General features: G+C 51.2%; 1 protein-coding gene across 2 annotated transcripts in view; it reads left to right on the forward strand.

Annotated features, from left to right (window-relative positions):
* GALNT10 (polypeptide N-acetylgalactosaminyltransferase 10) overlaps window positions 1-21334 on the forward strand; it is a 225921-nt gene that overhangs the window by 187260 nt on the left and 17327 nt on the right. For both annotated transcript variants that reach the window (XM_067732357.1, XM_067732358.1), the window contains 2 exons: window positions 1815-1998; window positions 7078-7195. In XM_067732357.1, the coding sequence (XP_067588458.1) occupies window positions 1815-1998; window positions 7078-7195 (302 nt within the window). The remainder of the gene's footprint in view (window positions 1-1814; window positions 1999-7077; window positions 7196-21334) is intronic.

A 21334-nucleotide genomic window follows, 5' to 3' on the forward strand; every position in this document is an offset into this window, starting at 1 on the left:
CCCCCTTCCAGCTCCTGCTTCTGAGCTACTTCCAGCGATCCTGGGCGCAAAGAATGTCAGCAGAGGGCTTGTCACGTGCTCGAGGCTAGGCTAAGCATCTTGGCCCCATCGTCCCACTTGGCCTTCACAGAGATCCCAGGAAATAGGTGCTGTCTTCCTCCATTTTGTTGGCCAGGAAACAGAGGTTCAGAGACATCAGATAACCTTTTCCAAGGTTATACTGTTCATAGATGACAAAACCAGGGTTTGCACCTGGACATTGTGTCTTCAAGTGAGTACAGCACCGTGGAATGCTACCTCTGATGCCACCGCCTTGACCTTACACCTCCCCCAATCAGCCAGCATCCAGCAGAGCACTGTGTCCTCAGCACACACCCTCTCTGGAAGGGAAATCCCTCATGTGGCCATGAATTATCAGGAAGAGTGGCCCTTTTCTAGATCTTTCCCTGGGAAGATTCTTCTTCCTTAATCCCTAGGGAACATGTCCACAAGGCAGATCCAGGCTCCACCCCAAGCCCTAGGGGGTTTTTTTAACACACCCTCGGTGCTTCTGGCACTGGTGGCCCCAGATCTACACTCGGGGACACAGCATCAAAAGCACCGTTTCTCAGTTTTTTGACCATGTGCCACAGAAATACATTAGACATGTCAATCCAGTACACAAATGTACACACTGATGCAGTATGACTGAAATATTTCCCAAAACTACTTTCCCTCATCACCTAGAATGCACCCTGACATTCTTTTTTGCTTCACTACAAACACACACACACAGTTTCATGACCCACCTATGGATCGTGTCTTGCAGTTTAGCAAATGGCAAAACTTTTCTTTGCTTTCTCTCCTGGAAGAAAAATCTGCTATAGCTTGATGAAGCCTGGGCCCTAGGCAGCTGCCAGCCTACCCTGGCCCTACCAGGCTCCCCATTCCAAGACTTGGACTTGACTCCTGGCCCAAGCACAGCCCACTTGCCCCTCACGGCAGATCATCTGCCCCAATCAGTGGCACCTCCTGGCTGTAGTCAGGGCTTCTTGGCAGGAAGCGCACTGAAGGGCAGAGAGTGAATTTTATACAATCAGCTTCTCCCTGGCTTGAAAGGGACATAGAGCCATCTAGGTTAAGACCCCCATTTGCTATCTTGAGTCACCTTGCCTGCAGCATTCCTGCAGGGCAGAGGTCCACCAGGCCCTGCTTGCACACCTCCAGTCCTGAGGAGCTCATGGGATAGTCCGATCCCTCTTCAGTAGTTCTGACTGTTGGAAAACGTGAGCTGGACTCTCTTGCAAGGACCATTTGTTCTCTGATGGCAGCTACGAGGTGTTGGGGAGCTTCAGGGACAGGCAGTCTGCCATGAGGGGCAAGTGCTGGAGTGCTGGCTGCTGAGCCACAGGTCAAGTTCAGGCCTTGGAATGGGGAGGGCCAGAACAGGGACCCTCCCAGAAGGAAGTTAATCTCTTTCCATAGCAATGCTGAGCATGACAGACACCTGTGCTCAACACCTTCAAGCATTACTGTATCCAGTACTCCTGCAACCAGACCCTCTTCTCCCCGTTTCACAGAGGAGAATGCTGAGGCTGAGATGTCATTCATGTAGCTGGCCCAGGGCCCTCTCATGGACGGCAGGATGGGCTGGGAGCCCTGGTCCATCTTGCTTAAAGCTTGTGCACTTTCTTCCTCACGGATTCTCAAACTCGAGTGTTCAGAGAAATCACCCAGGAAACATGTTAGAAATGTGAATAAGTTGCAGAGCAGGGTCATGCATGTAGCTGCTCTCCCATCCGGCCTCCTTAATGGGCATCTCTTGGCTCCTTCAGACCGCATTGCTCGGAACCGCAAGACCATTGTGTGCCCAATGATCGATGTGATTGACCACGACGACTTCCGGTATGAGACGCAGGCGGGGGATGCCATGCGGGGCGCCTTTGACTGGGAGATGTACTACAAGCGGATCCCGATCCCTCCAGAACTGCAGAAAGCTGACCCCAGCGACCCATTTGAGTAAGTACAAGCGACCCAGGCCAGTCCCAGTGGCTGACCCCAGGGAGCCCTCCCCAACACACACAACTCAGGATTGCTACCTCCCCCAAAAGTCCAGTGCAGGGGAGCCAGGGCAGACGTCCCCAACAGAAAAGCACAGTCCCTCCCAGCTCGTTACAGAGCCTTGGCTCATGGACCACCAAGCTGATCACCTCTTCCTTGCCCACCCCGAGGACTGCCAGCCCGGGGTGGCAAGCCTAGCACCCAGTTGTAATCATCATCATCATCATTGTCATTGTCATTGTCACCACCATTTATTGCATACTTTCTAAGTGCCAGGCGCAGTTCCGAGCACACTACACGGTGATCTTATTTAACCTCCAACAGCATATGTAGTAAAAATTATGGTCCATGTTTTCCAAATGGGGACACCAGGGCTCCAAGAGGTTAAGCAGCCTGTCCAGGTCACACAGCTGTGAAGCGGCAAAGGCTCAGTGCCTCTCAGGCCTGTCTGCCTCTGGAGCCGACTTTCCCATCCATCAGTTACACCCTCTTGGAAGTATCAGGGAAATAGCTTGTCCCACGGTGGAAGTGTGGGGTGCGGGTGTGTGGACCGGACCTGTAGCATCCTGGAATGGAAGAGCTAGCGGGAGCCTACAGGTAACGGACTCCAACTCCTTGCAGATAAGGAGACTCGGGCTCCAGGACAGGGAGGGGCTTCCCTGGGGACACAGTGGGCTAGTGGCTAAGCCAGAAACAGAACCCAGTTTCCCTCTGGTACCCCAAGCTCCAGAAGGGTCTTTCCTCCCACAGTGGGCTCGCCATCCCTGCAGCTGTCACGTGAGCCACTCCAGCTCTCCTGCCAGAGGTGTGGAAAGACCTCTGGGTACAAAGCCAAAGTCCAGCCTCTCCAGCTGTATTGGTTTCCTGATTAGTTTCCTAATTGTCGCTGCAGTAATAAATTACCACAAGCTTACTGGCTTATTAAAACAACACAGGGGGGCTTCCCTGGTGGCGCAGTGGTTGAGAGTCTGCCTGCCGATGCAGGGGACACGGGTTCGTGCCGCGGAGCGGCTGGGCCGCTGAGCCTGCGCGTCCGGAGCCTGTGCTCCGCAACGGGAGAGGCCACCGGGAGAAGCCACAACAGTGAGAGGCTCGTGTACCGCAAAAAACAAAAAAAAACAAAACAACACAGGGACTTCCCTGGTGGTCCAGGGGTTGGAGCTGCGCGCTTCCACTACAGGGGGCGTGGCCTCAGTCCCTGGGCGGGGAACTAAGATGCCACGTGGCGCAGCCAATAAATAAAATAAGACGACACAGCTTTATTCTCTTAAAGTTCTGGAGGTCAGAAGTCTGAAAGGGTCTGACTGATTTAGTGTTGGCAGTGCTGCGTTTCCTCCCGGTGCCCCAGGAAGGGATCCATTTCCTTGCCTTATCCAGCTTCTAGAGGCCGCTCACATTCTTTGCCTCATGGCTCCCTCCATCTTCAAAGCCAGCAACATAACATCTTCCAGTCTTCCCCTCCTCCCTCTCCTTGTCTCCCCCTGCACCTCCCTCCCCCTTCCCTCTCCCAGTCTCTTGCTTCCATCATCATGTCTCCTTCTCTGACTCTGACCCCCCTGCCTCTTTCTTCACTTATAAGGACCCTTGTGATTACATTGGACCTATCCAGGTAACCCAGGATAATCTCCCCATCTCAAGATCCTTCACTTAGTTACCCTTGCAAAGGCCCTTTGCTGTGTAAGGCAGCAGAGTCACAGATCCCGGGAATTAGGACACTGGCTTCTTTGGGAGGCCATTATTCTGTCTACCACCCCTGCCTAACCACGGCTTAGCCCCAGTGAAGTCCAGCCGCTCTGCCTCACCCTCCCCGTCTGAGAAAGAGGGGTTGTTGGCGGCTCAGCCATCTTCATGGGCGCAGTTCACCCAGGGTTTCTGGGGGGCCCCTAATGCTGTGAGCCCCAGGGAAGGCTCAGAGGTAGGAAGAGGTGGACTTGCTTGAGGAAATGGAAGGTGACCGGGTCAAGAGAGTAGCATGAGCTGAGAGTGGAGGGTGTGAGTGGATCCCCCGTGCTTCCTCAGCAGGCCAGACGTTTGTGCTGTGGTCCTGACCTCCTGTATCCTAAACATGGTCAAACACTACTATCAGAGCCCTTCTTAGGCCACAGATATGGTCTAGCCAACAACGCATCGTGCAGCCAGGTCCTACCCCAGTATGGCCCCGAGTCAGCCCCCAGTTGTCCTGAATTCTCGGGAGAAGAATGCTAATAACAGGAGTCACTAACACTTGGCCTGACATGGCAAAGCAGTTCCGGCTGACATGGCCGTGCTCGATTCTCACAACATGCCCTTGAGCGTTGGTGGGACTCTCTCCACTTGACTGCTGGGGATCCTGTGGTTCAGAGAAGAAAGTTACACCGAGTCCAGTTACACCGGAGTCTCAGGGTGGGGAATTCAGGCGTCAGTTCCCAGATGATGCTGACATATGGCCAAGTTTGAGAGCCACTGGCCCAGATGCTTCCCGAGGGACTCTCCATCCTTTGTACCCTCCAGTTCCTTCCAGAAGTCTCTCTTCTGTGTTGCACTCAGACAAAACCCCAGGAACAGGCCACTGAGAAATCCTGGTCATTGTCTGCACACCTCCCCGTGGTGCTCAGCAAGTGGGCACGCTGCAGGCACAGAGCCGTGTCGTGATATTGGAAAGACACAGGCTTTGGTGGCAGCTCATCCACTTACTAACTACATGCCCTGGAGCAGAGCACATTTTTGAATTTTAGATTTCTCCATGTGAAAGGAGGGCTAGTAATAGGGCTTTGTGAGAACTGGTGATGGTGAGGTGAGTGGCACACATTAGATGCTCAGAATTGTTGTTATGATTACTGTTGAACACAGCAGAAAACAGACCAGCCTAGAGGAGAGGCTTCCCTCTGGAGGTGAAGCCTCAAGCATCCAAAATGCCTTACACCTAATATCCTACCTATCCTACCACATCCCCTGCCGCTGGCTTCCACCCAGGCTGATGCTTTTGTGCAGAGTCTTAGGTTTGATTTACCTTGAAGCACCGAGCCAGAAGCACTCTCTGGCCCTCCAAGCATCACGGCTCCAGCCAGAAAAACCGGAAACCCTACAACCTTCGTAAGACAGAAGAAAGTTGATACTACTAACACCTTACTTTCCTATAGTACTGGTTACTTTCAAAACTGTACTAGCAGTGTGAGCTAGCAGGTGTAGCTCTACGTCCCTGTGTAGATGGGGAAACCAGCTCAAAGAGGTTAAATCAGCACTGTCCTATAGAAGTATCGTGCGACTCACGTATGTACTTCTGAATGTCCTCATAGCCACGTTAAAAAAAGGTAAAGGGAAGCAGATACAATTCATTTTAGTAGTGTATTTCATTTAACCCAGTATATCTAGAATATTCTCATTTTAACATGTGACCAACGCTTTCAAATTATGAATGAGATCTTTTCTGTTCTTCTCTTCACGTTAAGTCTGGGAAATCCAGTGTGTATCTCACACTGCCAGCACCTCTCAGTTCAGACCAGCCACAATGCAAGTGTCAGTAAGCTGCATGTGGCCAGTGGCTCCCATACTCAGCAGCACAGGGCTCCGGGGCTAAAATCTTCACCCCAGACCCCACCACAGGTTTGGGGAGAGCTGAGGTTGCAGTGAGGATTTCCCCGTTTCTGATTCGGGCTCATGAGGTCAGTGTGAGGAGTAAATTCATTTTGGTAGTAATTTAGCTCAGTACAGCGCCTGGCAGACTCAAGGCCTCGGTCAGTGATCAAGGGAGTCCTTTCTAAAGGGGTCCCCTCCTGTGCTATCAGGGCCCATCTACTGCAGGAAGCCTCGCAAGGCATGTGGGTTAACTCACCTCTTTCCAAGTCAGTCCACTTCCCCTGAGCGTGCAGTTCCCCAAGCCAGGAGGGGCCGTGGAGGTTGCTGCTAGAATGGTTTTCCTTGGAGGGTTTGGAGTTTTCCAGGGGAGTCAGACAAGGCCACAGCCACTCAGAGAGCTTTTCGCACAAAAAACACTGGTGGCCCCTCCCAGGTGCTGGCCCCACGGGAGGCGCCGTGGGGAACTTGGGCAAGCCACACCCACTGCTTGATCATCTCTGCCCCCGAGCTCGTGCTTTCTCCTGGGTGCCTTCCCCTCCCCCAAGCTCCCACTTTGTTCCTAGCCACCTCAAATGCCACCCTCTGAGCATCCTTCCTTGACTCTTGCCCCAGCTTCCCTCCTCACCCCGAAAACCTGGAGGCAGACGCTCCCTCCCTTCCCGTAGCGTTGCCTGCGCCTCCCAGAGGCCCTTGTTACACCCCACCTGTCTTCTGGGTCCTCCTCTCCTGAGGTGGCTGCCCTGCCATGCTGGCATCCCCTAAAGATTCTGTCTGACCCTGATTTACCTCCAAATTCTTCCAGCATCTGCTTCTCAGCTGGTACTCGATGAAGAAACGAATGAGAGAATGAATGAGCGGAGTTAATCTTATCCCAGTTTAACTGAAAGAACAGTGACTGTGGCTTCTTCCATAAACTCTCAGCAGAAAAAAAAATATCTATGCTGGGATTACAGAGTGAGAATCATCAAACAATCTTACCCAAAAACACAGACTCCTAAGCTCCATTCCCCCAGAGACTGTTTTGTAGGTCTGGGGTTGGGCCCAGGAAGCTGTATGTGTTTTCATCTCTCTAAGACATTCTACAGCCTAGACAGGCTTGGAAAGACCTGATTCAGATCATTTAATCAATGGGAAGACTAGAGATTAGATATAGATGTGCATATATATATGGTACAGCTACAAGGCCCACAGGGAAAAAGCACTATGATTTCATTTCACAAGTATTCTTAGGTGTTAACCACGTAAAGGATTTTTGGGTCCATTGGTTAAAATGTAGCATTTATGAAGAAGTATAGGCAAGAAGGAAGAAAGCCAGCGGCCTCACTCAGAAGGGCTTTGGATTCCCTGCTGGACAAGTGGGCTGTGTTCACAGAGTAGCGGGGAGCATCACCCCTGGGAGAACAGCAGTGCCCTAGAGCAGGATACCCAAGGAGCACACGGCCAAGACGTCCGCGTCTTCACACCAGGTTCTTCTTCCCGCAGGTCTCCTGTGATGGCCGGCGGACTGTTCGCCGTGGATCGGAAGTGGTTCTGGGAGCTGGGCGGGTACGACCCAGGCTTGGAGATATGGGGAGGGGAGCAGTATGAAATCTCATTCAAGGTGAGCTCTTGGGAAGCCCCTTTGTCCTTGGCAGGGTGCCCGTGGCGCCTGTCCTGGCAGGCTGCCTGCTTAGCGTCTGTCTGAGCCTGGTGAACAAATCGGGAGCCGCCAGCCACTGCTTGCTGTGTGTGTGTTGGTAGGGGGTGCGGAGCGGAGGCGGCAGCGTGGAGATCCTCAGGTTGCCAAAGGCTGGCCTCAGCCACAGCTCTGGCTGGTGTTTGCCTTGCATTGTCCCTTCTCAGATGACAGTGTTGGAATAAAACAGGCCTCACTTCCCCAGAGATGGTGTGTCTCCCATTGAGACGACCAGCCGACCAGCAGAGGGGAAGAGAGAGCACAACGGCCGAACAAGACACGTGGGCCGGCAGGAAGCTCTGCTCTGAGAATGGTCCCCTGGCCTCACAGAAACCAACTTGTCTTTAGTGGTTCCTGGCCACCCCTCTCGAGTCTTCCCTTTGTATCTGTCTCTGCTGGAGTTTGATGTACAGAGACCAGGGGCTAAGAGCTTGAGTTGTGGGGTCAGAGAAGCCTGGGTTCCAATCCCAACTCCATCACTCAGTTGCTGTGTGACTTTGGGCAAGTTAGATTACCTCTCTGAGCTTTCTTCCTTCATCTAAGAGAATAATCATACTACCTACTTTACAGAGCTTTTGTGAAGATTAAATGAGATAATAGCTAGAAAGTGGTTAGCACCCAACCTGGGGACACAACCAGTTGACAACTGGTAGAAATTATTAAAGAGTCAGTGAAAATATATTTACTGTAACCTATTAGACTGGCCCATGTGCTGTAGAAGCTTCTGACAATGGTGATAAAGGAGGTGATGGTTACTAGTTAACTATGCAAACTTCTGAGGCCCCATTCCTCCCCTTTTTGTGGGATTTTTGTACTGATCTCAAGTGAAGAACAGAGGCTTCGTCCCTCTGAGGGGAAGGTTAGCTTGTCCTGTGGCCCTGTGGTCGGCCAGGGCCTGCTTCTAACACCCCTAGAACCCCTGGTAAGGCATATCCCCAACCCATGAGGGATGGCCAGCAGCGTAACTGGGCTGAGCCCTGTGAACACGCCTGCCAAGGAACCCGGATGCCTGCCAAGTCGGGCATCAACTTCTTATGCAAAGGACCATTGTCACACACGGCAATTAAGGTTTCGGCGCTGGGGTTAGATTGCCTAGGTCAGGTCGTAGCTCTGCTACTTCGTGCCAGCTGTGTGATCTTGGACAAAGAATCCTTAGCCTCCCTGAGCTTCAGTTTCTGCTTCCATAAAATGGGTTTAATGATAATTTAATTCTCACAGGGTTGTTGAGAGCATTAAATAAGTCCATTCTTGTTAGGATGACTTAATAAATATCCTAAAAATTATTTTCATTATTGTCATTGTCCTTGTGTATGCCACTGGGTGAGCAGTTCAGAACTGGGGGACATAAATTCTTGATTAGCAAGAAAACAACCTGTAATTCTACTGAAACATTATTTTGGTTTGAAAGGCAGTCTATGTCCATTTTACCTTCAGACTTCTGAAGTTGTCTCCCATAAGGGGGCCAGCCCCCTAAATAAAACTAATATTAAAATCCAGGGGTGATATTAAAAATATTTAACAACAATGATGACACAAGCACCAATCAGTCAGAGCGGATGCCAGCTGTCAACCACTGTGCATCCACCCTGGTGTGCGGCAACTCAAGTGCAGCCATGATCAGAGCTGGCAGTACCCTGTGTGGAGCCCTTCACAAGTGTTGGCTTATTTAATCCTCAAAGCAACCCTAGGAGGGTGGTATCATTATTATAAACATTTCACAGGGGGGCAGGTGGAACTCAGACCCAGGTCCCACACAGTTGACACTAACAGGACCAGGACCTGAACCCAGGTCTGCCCAACTGCAAAGCCCATGCTCTCACCCGCCATGTTGTATAGGCCTCTGCAGGGACGTGAGAGCACTTGAGAGGAAAACTAGCCTAAGAGGTTGGCTGTAATCTCTTACTCTTTCTTCTCAGTTTTTGCCTCCTCCTGGGGTTAACTTACTAGGATATCCTGCAGCCTCTCAATGAAGTGAACTAGTAACAGTCTAAGTTGGAAATAGGTTTGCTCTCCCAGCCAACTCTGATCCATCAGTAGGAGCTGCCCCAGTTCTGTGTTAATATGTATTGCAAGGCTGTGTTTGAGCTTATCAGAAAAGGAGTGGTGATTGATTAGTGATGTCTGCCCTGGGTGCAGGTTTGGCGAGCGATGGCACATATGTCATTTATTTAGTATCCCTAGCCCATGCAATCTAATTTTCCAAATGTCACATCCTTACAGTGGAATCACATACAAGGAATCAAAAGAGTTTTAACTTCACAGTTCCTCAATCTGTCAATTAAACAAACTTAATTTATGACGTTTTCTACTAAGTTTTTTCCCAGAAATGGGCACATCAGTGTTCTGAGTTCTCACCAGAATGTAAACTCCAGTAGGGTAACCATCTTTGTCTGTTGTATCCCAAGAACCAACAGGGTTGCCTGACCGGGAGAAGGCACTTAATAAATAAGTGAATACTCTGAATACTCAGAGCAGGTGTAATACTGGCCAGAACCAGCCTCCTTGGTCAAGAAGTTCCCCTCCGTGGGAGGGGAGTGATTGGAGAAAAATGAGCACAAAGGAGTTTCTAAAGCCAAAATAATTTCAGTCTGTGCGTTTCAAAGACCCATTTGATGATGCTCATCAGGCAATTATGGCAGAACAATTGGCATTTTCCCACCACAGTTTATTTACAAAAGACACGGCTATTGGAAGTCTCTCATCCGGGAGGGGGAGGGAGGCTGGCTCCTGTTGCCATTTGATCCAATTATCTCCTTCACTCTGGAGAGGAGATGAGACAGTGTAATGAGGAGTCCCCCAGGTCTGAAAGGGAGACATTTCTCCCTGGGCTTTCTCTCTCCGGGCTTTGAGAGCGCGAGTTCCTGGAGCCGGCGGCAGCCCCTCTGCCAGTGCACTGTCTCCCGGGCCCCCGCGGAAGGCCTGCCCACAGCGCTGAGGGCACAGGAGAGCCCGTTCGTCTGCCGGCAACACCTCCCTGGAATGCCGGGTGTTCTGTTTCAGCCAGAGCAGGGCATTTACGAAGGGCCAAGTTCCCTCTGATTAATCTCTACTGAGATCCCTTTTCTTCTTGGTGACAGAGAAGAGAGACTGGTCTGAAAGGCATGAGTGTATTTTCAGAAATTAAAATAAATTGATACGTTAAAAAAAAAGGCAAATTGATACGTGCCATCAGGGCTGATGGATTAATAATTCGGCTCCAATCTCAGACCAGGCCATCTATCCTGATGGGAAAACCCCAGAAGAGATGTTCCGAAGGCTCTGAAATTTCTAGGAGAGTCATCGACTCTTTTTTTTCCCCCCTCTCTCTCGCAGCCAATAGAGCTTCTGTTTCCAAAAGGCACGGTCACATATGAGAGTTCTCCTGCTTGGCAGTTAGACTCTTCTCAGTTCTAGTGGGCGGATAAATCTTTAACCCTGTAGCCTGGCCTATACCCACCTCCGTGAGCTGCTTACCGCCCCTTACCTTCTCTCCACTCTCCTCCGCATTGCGTTAGTCTGGACTCTTGGTAACAGGTCACCGAAATCCCGGTCAATCTGACCCCAGTCTGACTTAAGCAAAAAAATCAGAATTGATTGGCCCACCCAACTGAAATTCCAGGGTAGATCTCCAGACCCGGCTGGATCCCGGGACTAACCCATCTCATCTAGACTCCATCTCGCTTAGTCCCTCAGCTCTGCTTTCATCTGGGTTGGCTTTCCTCTCAGGCAAGTTTTCACTTGTGGAAATACCCAGCAGCCCAGTGGGAAAAGAGTTTCTATTTCCCATGATTCCTGTAGTAAGTCCCCAAGTCGAGTCTCATTGCCCCTTCCTGAACAATGTTCTGATCTGTCAACTGCAGCCTGAGTCTGATTGGTCACATGCCCATCCTGGAGCTGGGAAAGTGGGATGAGCTGTCTCCCTAAAGGAAAGCCCAGGCATTGTGTGCAGAAGGGGGAATGGAGGCGGGGCGGGGCAAACCACCGATGTCCACCTGACCCAGCCATACAGAACGGCTTACAAGCCCCAGGCTCATATGCCTGGCTATCTTTGAAGGCATGCACTGTTCACTTTTCCTGAAATGCCCTTCCTTGGTCTGGCCAACCCACAGTCATCCTTCTGGGTTCAGCTCATCTATATGGTGTCCTCTCAGCCTTACCTGAGCTCCCTTTGATGCTTAGGGACCACCCGAATGTCACTCCCAGCATGGCACCCAGTACCTCCTGTTGACAGGACCCAAGGGTTGGCCTGTCTCCCCCACTGCACTCTGAGCTTCCTCGAGGCAGGGAGTGGGTTTTGTCCATCTCTATACCCCAGTTTCTGGCCCAGAATAGGTGTTTTAGATAACTGTTAGTGGCATCAGTTCCTATCTTATATAACTTCCTTCATCCTGCCCTTCCCAGGCTTACATCTGCATCTTTGGGTGATGGCGATGTGGCAGGAGAGGTACTCAATGAGAAGGCAGGGCACTGGCTTCTCATCTCTGCTCTCTGTCCACCTGGAGACCCTGGACCAATTGCTTGATCTCTCTGGCCCTCACATCCCAGATGGTGCTGATAGAGTTTTCCTTCCTACCCAAGAGAGGCTCGAATAAGATGCTGTGGAGAAAGCCCTTGGTCTTACGTGGATGCGAGGGTGGTTGGATTAGAGGTGGTGGCAGCAGGACCAGCAGAAAAGGGACCTGCACAGTGTCCCCAGGAGGCTGAGGTTAGGATGTCTTGAACTTTGAGGGCCAGGAGAGGAGAAGTGTCCACGGGACAACGTGGCTGAGCTGGCGTGAGAAAGATGTGGGCCTTGACGCAATGTAAGTGGGTATATCTTCTGTTAGCAATTCGGCAGGATCCGTTACATTTCAAAGCAAGCACATTCTTTTACCCAAAATTTCACGCCCAGGAGTTTAGCCAAGAGAGATAGAGCAAAGATTGAGGTAGGAGCTATCTGTTGAAGCATTACTTACGAAAGGGGAAGACTGAAAATGACCTAAGTGTACATCCTTAGGGGATAAATAAGTTAGAGCACATCCCAACAGTGAAATATTATGTAAAAGAAGTTAGATGCCTCCAAAATTAAGTTTTAAAAAAAGATGTGAAAATTTTGTTTTTATGTATGTATATATAGTCGCGTGTTTAATCTTAAAAAATATGACAAATGCAAACAAACAAACAAAAAACTGAGAAGAATCTCCTTCTAGTTTACTGAGCACCCACATGCAGTAACGTGGGGCCCCGTGCCCCCCCACTTTATAGATGAGGAAACTGAGTCTTGGGTTAAATCCTTCCACAATGTCACGTGGTTGGAACAAGGATTTCAGCCCTGCTGTCTGACTTCAGACTGATCTTTTGCCAAGGCCACGGTGCCGCGGAAGCTTCCCATCCCTTGGGGCATCGGGGGTGGGAGGGCTACAGTGTGGCTGTCCCTTTCTGCTTCATTGTTTCTGTAACGTTGAATGCGTTCATCATCAGTACATATCACTTCTGTAATCAGGAGAAAAATTAATATTTTTTTTAACCGAGAAGAAGGGAAGACTGTTGTTTCTTCAGCCTCCCGGCCCACCCCTCCTCCGCCCCATAGACATCCCAGTGCTTCGTTTGGGCCATTTGCAAGTTCAGGGATGAGATTCTCCCCCAGGTGAGGTCTACAGAGAAGGGAGTCACGGTGAGGAGACCCCCAGGGAAGGATGGAGACCCCAAGCGCACCTCTGCAGGGTCTGTTCCAGGAGACAGGGGCAGCAGCCTGCTGCCCTTGGAGAGGAAGATGGAGACGTTCAGAAGGTCCCTTGGGGCAGGCTCGCTTGAGCAAGGGAGTGACAGAAAGCCACACGAGGGAACGAGGGAGAGCCTTGTTCCGAGAGGGAAACCCACCACATCTGAGCAGAGGCAGGAGGCCTCAGTGGTGGGTGGGTCTGCATAGTCCAACACTGATACAGTTACCAAAGGCCAACCCAGCCCCAGACTGCTGTGGGCAGATTTAAAAAAAGGAAGCTCTCAGATTTTCCTTCCTTGGAACTCACGTGTCATCAGGGGGGTTGAGTGAAATAGGGTGTATGAAAAGAAAGTAGTAGGCACACCAGAAACGGGTGAGGAGTGATGTTGTGACCTGATGCCCCAGGTTCTTAGGGGACAGGGCCAGGGTCCCTCAGCTGGAAGGTGGCAGAGCCAGGGCTAAATCCCAGATGTTCTGACTCTAAGCCCAGTGCTCATTTCATTCCACCTGGTGGGAGGGGGCAGCCTAGAGAGAGACCACTGCTACAGGGAGGCCCCAGAAGTCAGGACCAGCCCTGAGGGGGTTAAGTTGCCACCCAGGAGGGCCTTCGGGGCCCCCACACAAGTGCCAGCGTGCCATCGCCTCTCCCCATCCCTTCCACCACCCGCTGCCAGCCCCCTCTGATTCAGACCAGCTGCAGTGTCGCTGCCGGGAACCCGGCGCTAGCTCCTTCCTTCGCTGGGTTATCCGAGGATGCTGGGAACTTGCTCTGCCGCATGTAGCATTTTCCTCCCAGCCACATGTACCCAGACTTTCTAAGAGCTGTCTGCCAAGAACAGGGAAGGCATTCTGCTCCTGACTTTGAGCAGCCATTTGAAATTCCATGGGTGTCTCTGTCTGTGGGCACCTGCCCCTCCCACCATTCCTCCAGGAAGATGGCTCGGAAGCCCGAGGGTCACCTGTGGTACATGGCTCCCTAACCAGCCACGTGCCCATCTCTTCATGCCTCGGTCTTTTATTGCTAAAAATGGAGATAACAACTTCTTCACAGGTTTGTTATAAAAACTAAATGGTAGGGACTTCCCCGGCAGTCCAGTGGTTAAGACTCCGTGTTCTCAATGCAGGGGCACAGGTTCGATCCCTGGTCAGGGATCCCACATGCCACAAGGTGAGGCCAAAAATAAAAATTAAAAATTAAATGGTATAAAACGTTTGTTTAGCCTGGAGACAGACAAAAAGAAGGCAGTCAGTGAGTGGTAGCTGTTTGGATCAGAACCTTCGTGTTAAAAAAGGAGGCAGGGGGCTTCCCTGGTGGCGCAGTAGTTGAGAGTCCGCCTGCCGATGCAGGGGACACGGGTTCGTGCCCTGGTCCGGGAAGATGCCACATGCCGCGGAGCGGCTAGGCCCGTGAGCCATGGCCGCTGAGCCTGCACTGCATGTCCAGAGCCTGTGCTCCGCAACGGGAGAGGCCACAACAGTGAGAGGCCTGCGTACCGCCAAAAAAAGAAAAAAGAAAAGAAAAAGAGGAAAAAAGGAGGCAGAACGGCACGGGATAGTACATTGGCTTTGGAATCAAACCATCTGGGTTCAGGTGAAAGCTCCATGAGCTAGTGGCTGTGTGACCTTGGGAAAGTGACTTAACCTCTCTGGACTTCTTCATCTGTAAAGTGGCAATAGAATGATCCTTATTGCATAGTGTCGGTGTGAGCGTACTATTAATCAAAATGTGTTAAAAGCTTAGCTCAGCGCCTGGCATATTGTAAATTATCAATTATGATAGCTGTTAACGTCGGCATTGTGGTCGATGTGTATGGGCTGCAGTTGCAGGAAGACAGGCGTGGAAAGAGCTTTGAGGCCGGCAAGACAGAGGCCAAAGACCTTGGCTTCAGGCCCAGCTCTGGAATGAGCTCTGAGTGAGACCTGGGACAGTTCACCTGCCCTTTCTGCTGAACCTTTACTTCCTCATTGAAACCCCAAACTCACAGGGCTGTCTAGAGACACAGTGTGAACTGGCAGGCACCACTGTCCTGAGAGGGGCTGTCACTAATCCAGGAGGCACTAGTTCTCAAAGTGTGGTCCCCAGCCCAGCAGCACCAGCATCACCTGGGAACTTGTTAGAAATGTAAATTCTCAGATCCCACGGAGACCTGCTGAGTCAGACATCCTGGGGGTGGGACCCAGCAGTCTGTGTTTTAGCAAGCTCTCCAGGTGACTCTGATGCTCACTCGAGACTGAAAATCGTGGCTGTAACCAGTAGGTAAGGTCTGGTACAGAGTGGATGCTCAGGCTGGGGTGTGGAAAGATAGAGTAATGGGTAGGTTGGTTGGCAGGGTTGGCCCACAGGTACCAACACCTTCACCCCACTTTCAAGGCTCTATGTCACTGGTCCACCCTTGGCTGCCAGTTTCTGTTCCATCTCTTCTTTTTTTTTTTAATTAATTAATTTATTTTTTTGGCTGTGTTGAGTCTTCGTTTCTGTGTGAGGGCTTTCTCCAGTTGCGGCGAGCGGGGGCCACTCCTCATTGCAGTGTGCAGGCCTCTCACTGTCACGGCCTCTCCCGTTGCAGAGCACAGGCTCCAGATGCGCAGGCTCAGTAGTTGTGGCTCACGGGCCTAGTTGCTCCGCGACATGTGAGATCTTCCCAGACCAGGGCTCGAACCCGTGTCCCCTGCATTGGCAGGCAGATTCTTAACCACTGTGCCACCAGGGAAGCCCCCATCTCTTCCAACAGGGTTTTAGAGCAAGGCTGACCAGTGACCAGGCTATGTGTGAATGAATGAACGAACGAATGAATGTTTGTACTGGGCTGCATTGTTCATGGAAAGAAAAGCACATGTGCCCAAGAGAGCAGAAATGTGGGTGCACTGCAGCTGGCTCTCAGCAGCATGCACGTGTGGTGTCCAGGGGGTGTGGAGGGGATCAGAGGTGACCGGAGCAGGGGGCAGAGGCCTTGACTGCAAGCCCAGGGTGACCCCTTTGTCCTGCAGATAACACAAGTGCCAAGAGGGGTCTTTGTGGGAGACCATGATAGGGTCAGGACCAGGCTTTAGAAAGATCGAAGGTGTAGTCTCAGATCTGCCTAGTTCTGGGGGCCCCCACCCTGGAATCCACTCTGGGCTCTGCCACTTATGAGCCGAGGAGCCCTGGGGAAGGCACTGGACCTCGCTAGGCCTCGCTTTCCTCATGTGTAAGAGGCATGCCAGTACCTCCCCCACTGGGTGGTTGGGAGATTGTGCTATTTCAAATATGAACCAAAACCTAACAGATCCTGAAACTTAAGTGAATTCATTTATTAAAGAAAAAAAAAAGCCCTAATGTAAGGCAACCACCCCCCATTTTTTGGCCAAGTTGACTATAAACACCTCAGGAGGGCTTCCCTGGTGGCGCAGTGGTTGATAGTCCGCCTGCCGATGCAGGGGACACGGGTTCGTGCCCCGGTCCGGGAAGATCCCACATGCCATGAAACGGCTGGGCCCATGAGCCATGGCCGCTGAGCCTGCGTGTCCAGAGCCTGTGCTCTGCAACAGGAGAGGCCACAACAGTGAGAGGCCCGTGTACCGCACACACACAAAAAAATAAAATAAAATATTGTTTTTCTTTATTTAATTAATTAATTTATTTATTTTTGGCTGCATTGCGTCTTCGTTGCTGCACATGAGCTTTCTCTAGTTGCGGCGATCAGGGACTACTCTTCGTTGGTGGTGCACAGGCTGCTCATTGCGGTGGCTTCTCTTATTGCCGAGCACGGCCTCTAGGTGCGCGGGCTTCAGTAGTTACAGCACGTGGGCTCAGTAGTTGTGGCTCACAGACTCCAGAGCGCAGGTCAGTAGCTGTGGTACACGGGCTTAGTTGCTCCGCGGCATGTAGGATCCTCCCAGACCAGAGCTCGAACCCGTGTCCCCTGCATTGGCAGGCGGCTTCTTAACTACTGTGCCACCAGGGAAGCCCCAGGATATTGTTGAAACAGTCAGATATTCAATGTATTAATTTAGATACACATATGCTTAAAACTATATTATATAAAATCATATATTAATCTAGAAGTAAATTTAAATGGATTTTTAAAAGAAAAATAAAATTGGGTTTTTTCCTGCTCTTTTACCAACTGTACCCTGTAACCAGTATAAGCATCTAAAATGAACATGAGTGAGATTCTTTCATACTGGTGAGACTTCCTGAAACAGTATCTTGTTGTTCGAAACAAGCTAATATGTTCAAAATCATATGAACTTACAGAAAACATGGATCCAACGCCATTCCTTCTTTTCTGAAGGGAAACTGCGTGGCATATTTGTGGCGCCCACCACCAGTAGCGCCAGCCACCATGTGCCCAGGTAGCACCATTAGGATTGCTCAGAGTCCTCTATGCTTCAGAATTACCTCATTCCAGCCTCATCACAACCCTAGGAGGGAGGCACAGTAATACATCCCATACTGCAGGTGAGGAAACTGAGGCTTTCAGATTCATGAAACTTGCTTAAGAGCCAGAACCAAGCTCATCACGGCTACCCTGTGTTCTTCCTAAGCTCAGAGATAATGCAGGATAATTGGTGACGATTATTCTTTTAATTGCATATTAATGGTGCAGCTCCCAAGCACAACTGAACAGGGTTTGGACTTCATTGGGGTCCTCAGCTGCTGCCAGCAGCAAAAGCCATGGCTGACTGGTGTCTTCTCCCCTCCCTGGGCAGGTAGGGTGCCCATCCATTACTGACTGGTTTCCAGGCAGCCGTTTCCTTGAGAGAGAGGTTTCGCCCCACCCCTGCTCACTCGCGGTCCCCTCAGCAGGATGGCCCCTTTGCCACGCACTCACCGGAGCCCACTGTGTCTTCCTGAAGCTCATCACCACTCGTTTCTTCCTCCTCAGTTTAGGAGGTAAGAGCAACTAATTGTCTTTTATAGACACTGTAATGAAGCCTGTCATCACACAAAAGAAGTTTGCTAATAAAGTAAATCAAAGCAGCAATGAAAATGAATGGGGAGCAAGCTTTTACAATTAGATTTGTACTTGTCTAGTGGCATGGTGCTTCCAGGGAGAAGACTGTTCCACAGGAGAAAACAGCACCAAGGAACGAGATGGCAGGGTGTGTCTGGAAACTCCTTATGGTGGAACAAGGCTCCCGGAGCAGACAGCTGCACCCCCCGCGGGGATGGAGACTAGGAAGGGCATGGAGGGGAGGGAGGGAAGAAAGCTGACAGCAGAGAGGGGCTGCAAGATGTCATCTCAGCGGCCTGTCTTTGTCCCCATCCATATATGACGGGGTCCCGGCCAAACACGGTTGCAGCTGCTGCCAGCTCTGCAGCTCCCCTTCTCTCTGCCACCAGCTGGGCTCTTCTGCCGGTGTATTACTTGGGGGAGAGGCAAAGACCCTCGGGCAACCAAGCCCCGTGACTATACCCCACCCGCCTGGCACTGTCATTCTCCTGGTCAGTTGCAGGTTCTGCCACAAAGTCTGTTTGAAAAACTCCATCATGTCTCTGAGCTTCACTTTATCCATTTGGGAAATCAGGCCATAGGATAAAAAAATACCATGGTGTTGAGCAGAAGGGCAAATACTGTATCTTTTCAAGGTGGTGGTATTTCTCGTTCTTTCGCAAATAGAAATGACTAACATTAATCAGGTTTGCTACGGCCAGGCATCAGGCTGAGCGCTCTTCACAGCTTGTCTCAGTCCATCTCAGCAGCCTTGCAAGGTAGCAGTGACCGTCATCCCCAGGTCACACGGCTGCACTGGTGGTGTTGGGATAGGAAAACGGTGCTGTGGTTTCTGTGGGTCTTGGGTGGCTGCTGCCTCAGCTGTGAAGGGAGGGAGGTGGGCCTGAAGGTACACAGGTAGGTGACATGGGCCATGAGCTGAACCTGGAGTCCAGGACCAGATCTGCCCAGCTCCCCAGCCCACGGCAAGTCATGCTGTAATTGCCTGCCTCCAGCTTTTATCATGTCCCGGGGTGGAGATTCCCCTCCAGTCTGGGGATCCTGCCAGATAAGCAGCGAACACCACGGGGGTGGTGCCTGCTGTGTATGATGTGTTCTGGGGGGCCAGAGGGCCTTCTGAAGGGTTGAGTGTACCCTGAGCTGGGCCCCTCTCAGACGGCTCAGGTGCTTCCAGAGGACTCGGGGCTTGGCAGCAGCTTTTGCTGAACAGGTGTGCGTCTCTCTAAAGGCAGTTCGAGTCTGACTCAGCCGTCAGAGAGTCATGTCCAGGGCAGGGAAGCCGTGGAGTAAACCCATCGTCCAAAGCCAGCACTCCTCCTGGGCCGCAGACATCCCAGGAATCTGAGGGCATTTTGGATGCCTCAAACCTCTGAGTAGATCAAGGTCACCCTGGTCCCTCAGGAACCTTCCGGCTGATGGCCAGCATGGTCAGGGCCGAAGAAACCCGAGGTCACAGCACAGGGAAGGATTTGGAAATTGATGATCCGTCTGCATAAAGGAAGGTTCCCTGCCAAGCAGAGCCAGAGACACAGCCTCATTAGCTAATGTGAGTTTAATATGGAGTCGAGAGAGCTGGACACCGGCCTAGTCAGCTGCCCAGGAGACACTCACAAATAGAGCAGGGTGAGGTGTCCTCCACCTGCTCAGTGTTGCTCTGCCTTCCAACAGGCAAGGGCAGCCCAGCGGCGACCTGGGCAATATCCACCAGACAAAAACATTGCTTCCACCTCAGTCACTTTGTATAAAGGGAGAGTTATTGTTACAGGATGCTGGCGCCTGATCTCCTGCTTTGAAAATAAACTTCTTGGCTTGGCCTTGACATTAATCTACCATCAGGAGCCCATTATCTCAAGACCAATGTTCTGTTCTATTGACTGGCTCGATGGTTTTTTTCTCCCCCAAGATCAGAATATAATCGCATTTCTCCAGGCAGCATTTCCACTAATTGCAGCCTCACGCATGCCTATCCCCTGTGGGAAGCCCAGGACAGAGTACATCTGGGGTGGGGAGGAGACAGTTGCTGGCGGGAAGTGATGGGGGACTGAGGCCCCTCAAGTGTGCAAGGAGCCCTTCTGGAGCCCCTGAATTAATCAAGATACGGAGCCGAGTCCCCAGAATCCTGTCAAGCAGTTCAAGGTGGAAAAGGCTCTTTTGCACGGAATCGGGGTTGTAGATATTCCCACTCCTGCTCTTCACTCCACAAATGAGGGAATACAGTAATGAAATTAATAATAAATGTCCCAAATCCAGCCGTGTCCCACCATCGCCACAGTTCCACAGACCCTAAGCCATGACTGCTTTGTATCTACAAAAGTCCCCTAGACCTTCCCTCCCCCAATCCTGTTCCCTACAGGCCATCCTGCACTTCACAGAGTCATCTTTGGAAAAGAGAGGTGGATTGTGTTGTCTCCCTCACTGAAGACTTGCAGTGAAGACTCCTAGTTCTGCTGCAAGAGACCCTTATGATTGTCCCACTCACCTCTATGACCTCCCCTCCCCTCACTCCTGCCTTTGCAACCTCTGCTCCAGGCCTCTGGCTCCCTACCCCAGGGCCTTTGCACTCGCTCTTCTCTCCACCTGCTCTCTCACCCTTCAGATCTTTATTTTATTTTACCTTCTCATCATTTAAGTCTCGCCTCAAATACTCCCTTCTAGGTGAGGCTTTCCCTGACAGGTGGGGGTAGCACAGCATCCCATCCATCCATCCAGTGAGTCCATCCAGTTACCTTGCTTTGGCTTCCATAGATCACACATCACCATCTGAAAGTCCCTGTATTAGTTATCTACTGCCACAGGAAAACATAATCTTAAAGCCGTAATAGACAGTTATTATCTCAAAGTTTGTGCAGGTCAGGGATTTGTGCGTGGCTTAGCGAGATAGTTCTGCCTGGGTCTTTCATGAGGTTATAGTCAGGGTATCAGCCAGGGCTGTGGTCATCTGAAGGCTTGACTGGGGCTGGAGGAGCCTTTTAAAAATATTTATTTATTTATTTATTTGGCTCACCGGGTCTTAGATGCAGCACATGGGATCTTTAGTTGCGGCATGCAAACTCTTAGTTGCAGCATGCATGCGGGATCTAGTTCCCCGACCAGGGATGGAACCCGGGCCCCCTGCATTGGGAGCACAGAGTCTTAGCCACTGGACCAGCAGGGAAGTCCCTGGAGGAGCCACTTCTAAGATGGCTCATTCACGTGGTGGGAAGGTTAGCACTATTAGCAGGAGGCTTCAGCTCCTCGCCACCTGTACCTCTCCATGGGGCTGCTTGAGTGTCCTCAAAACATGGCAGCTGGCTGCCCCAAATCAAGTGATCCCAGGGAGCAAGGTGGGAGCCACAGTGTCCTCCGTCATTTCTGTAGTATCCTGTTGGTTACACAGGTCAGTCCTCATGTGCTTCATTTGGGAGGATGCAAACACCAGGAGGCAGGGATCACTGGAGGCTTCTCGGA

This window comes from Pseudorca crassidens, chromosome 3 (assembly GCF_039906515.1).
Source record: "Pseudorca crassidens isolate mPseCra1 chromosome 3, mPseCra1.hap1, whole genome shotgun sequence".
NCBI lineage: Eukaryota > Metazoa > Chordata > Mammalia > Artiodactyla > Delphinidae > Pseudorca > Pseudorca crassidens.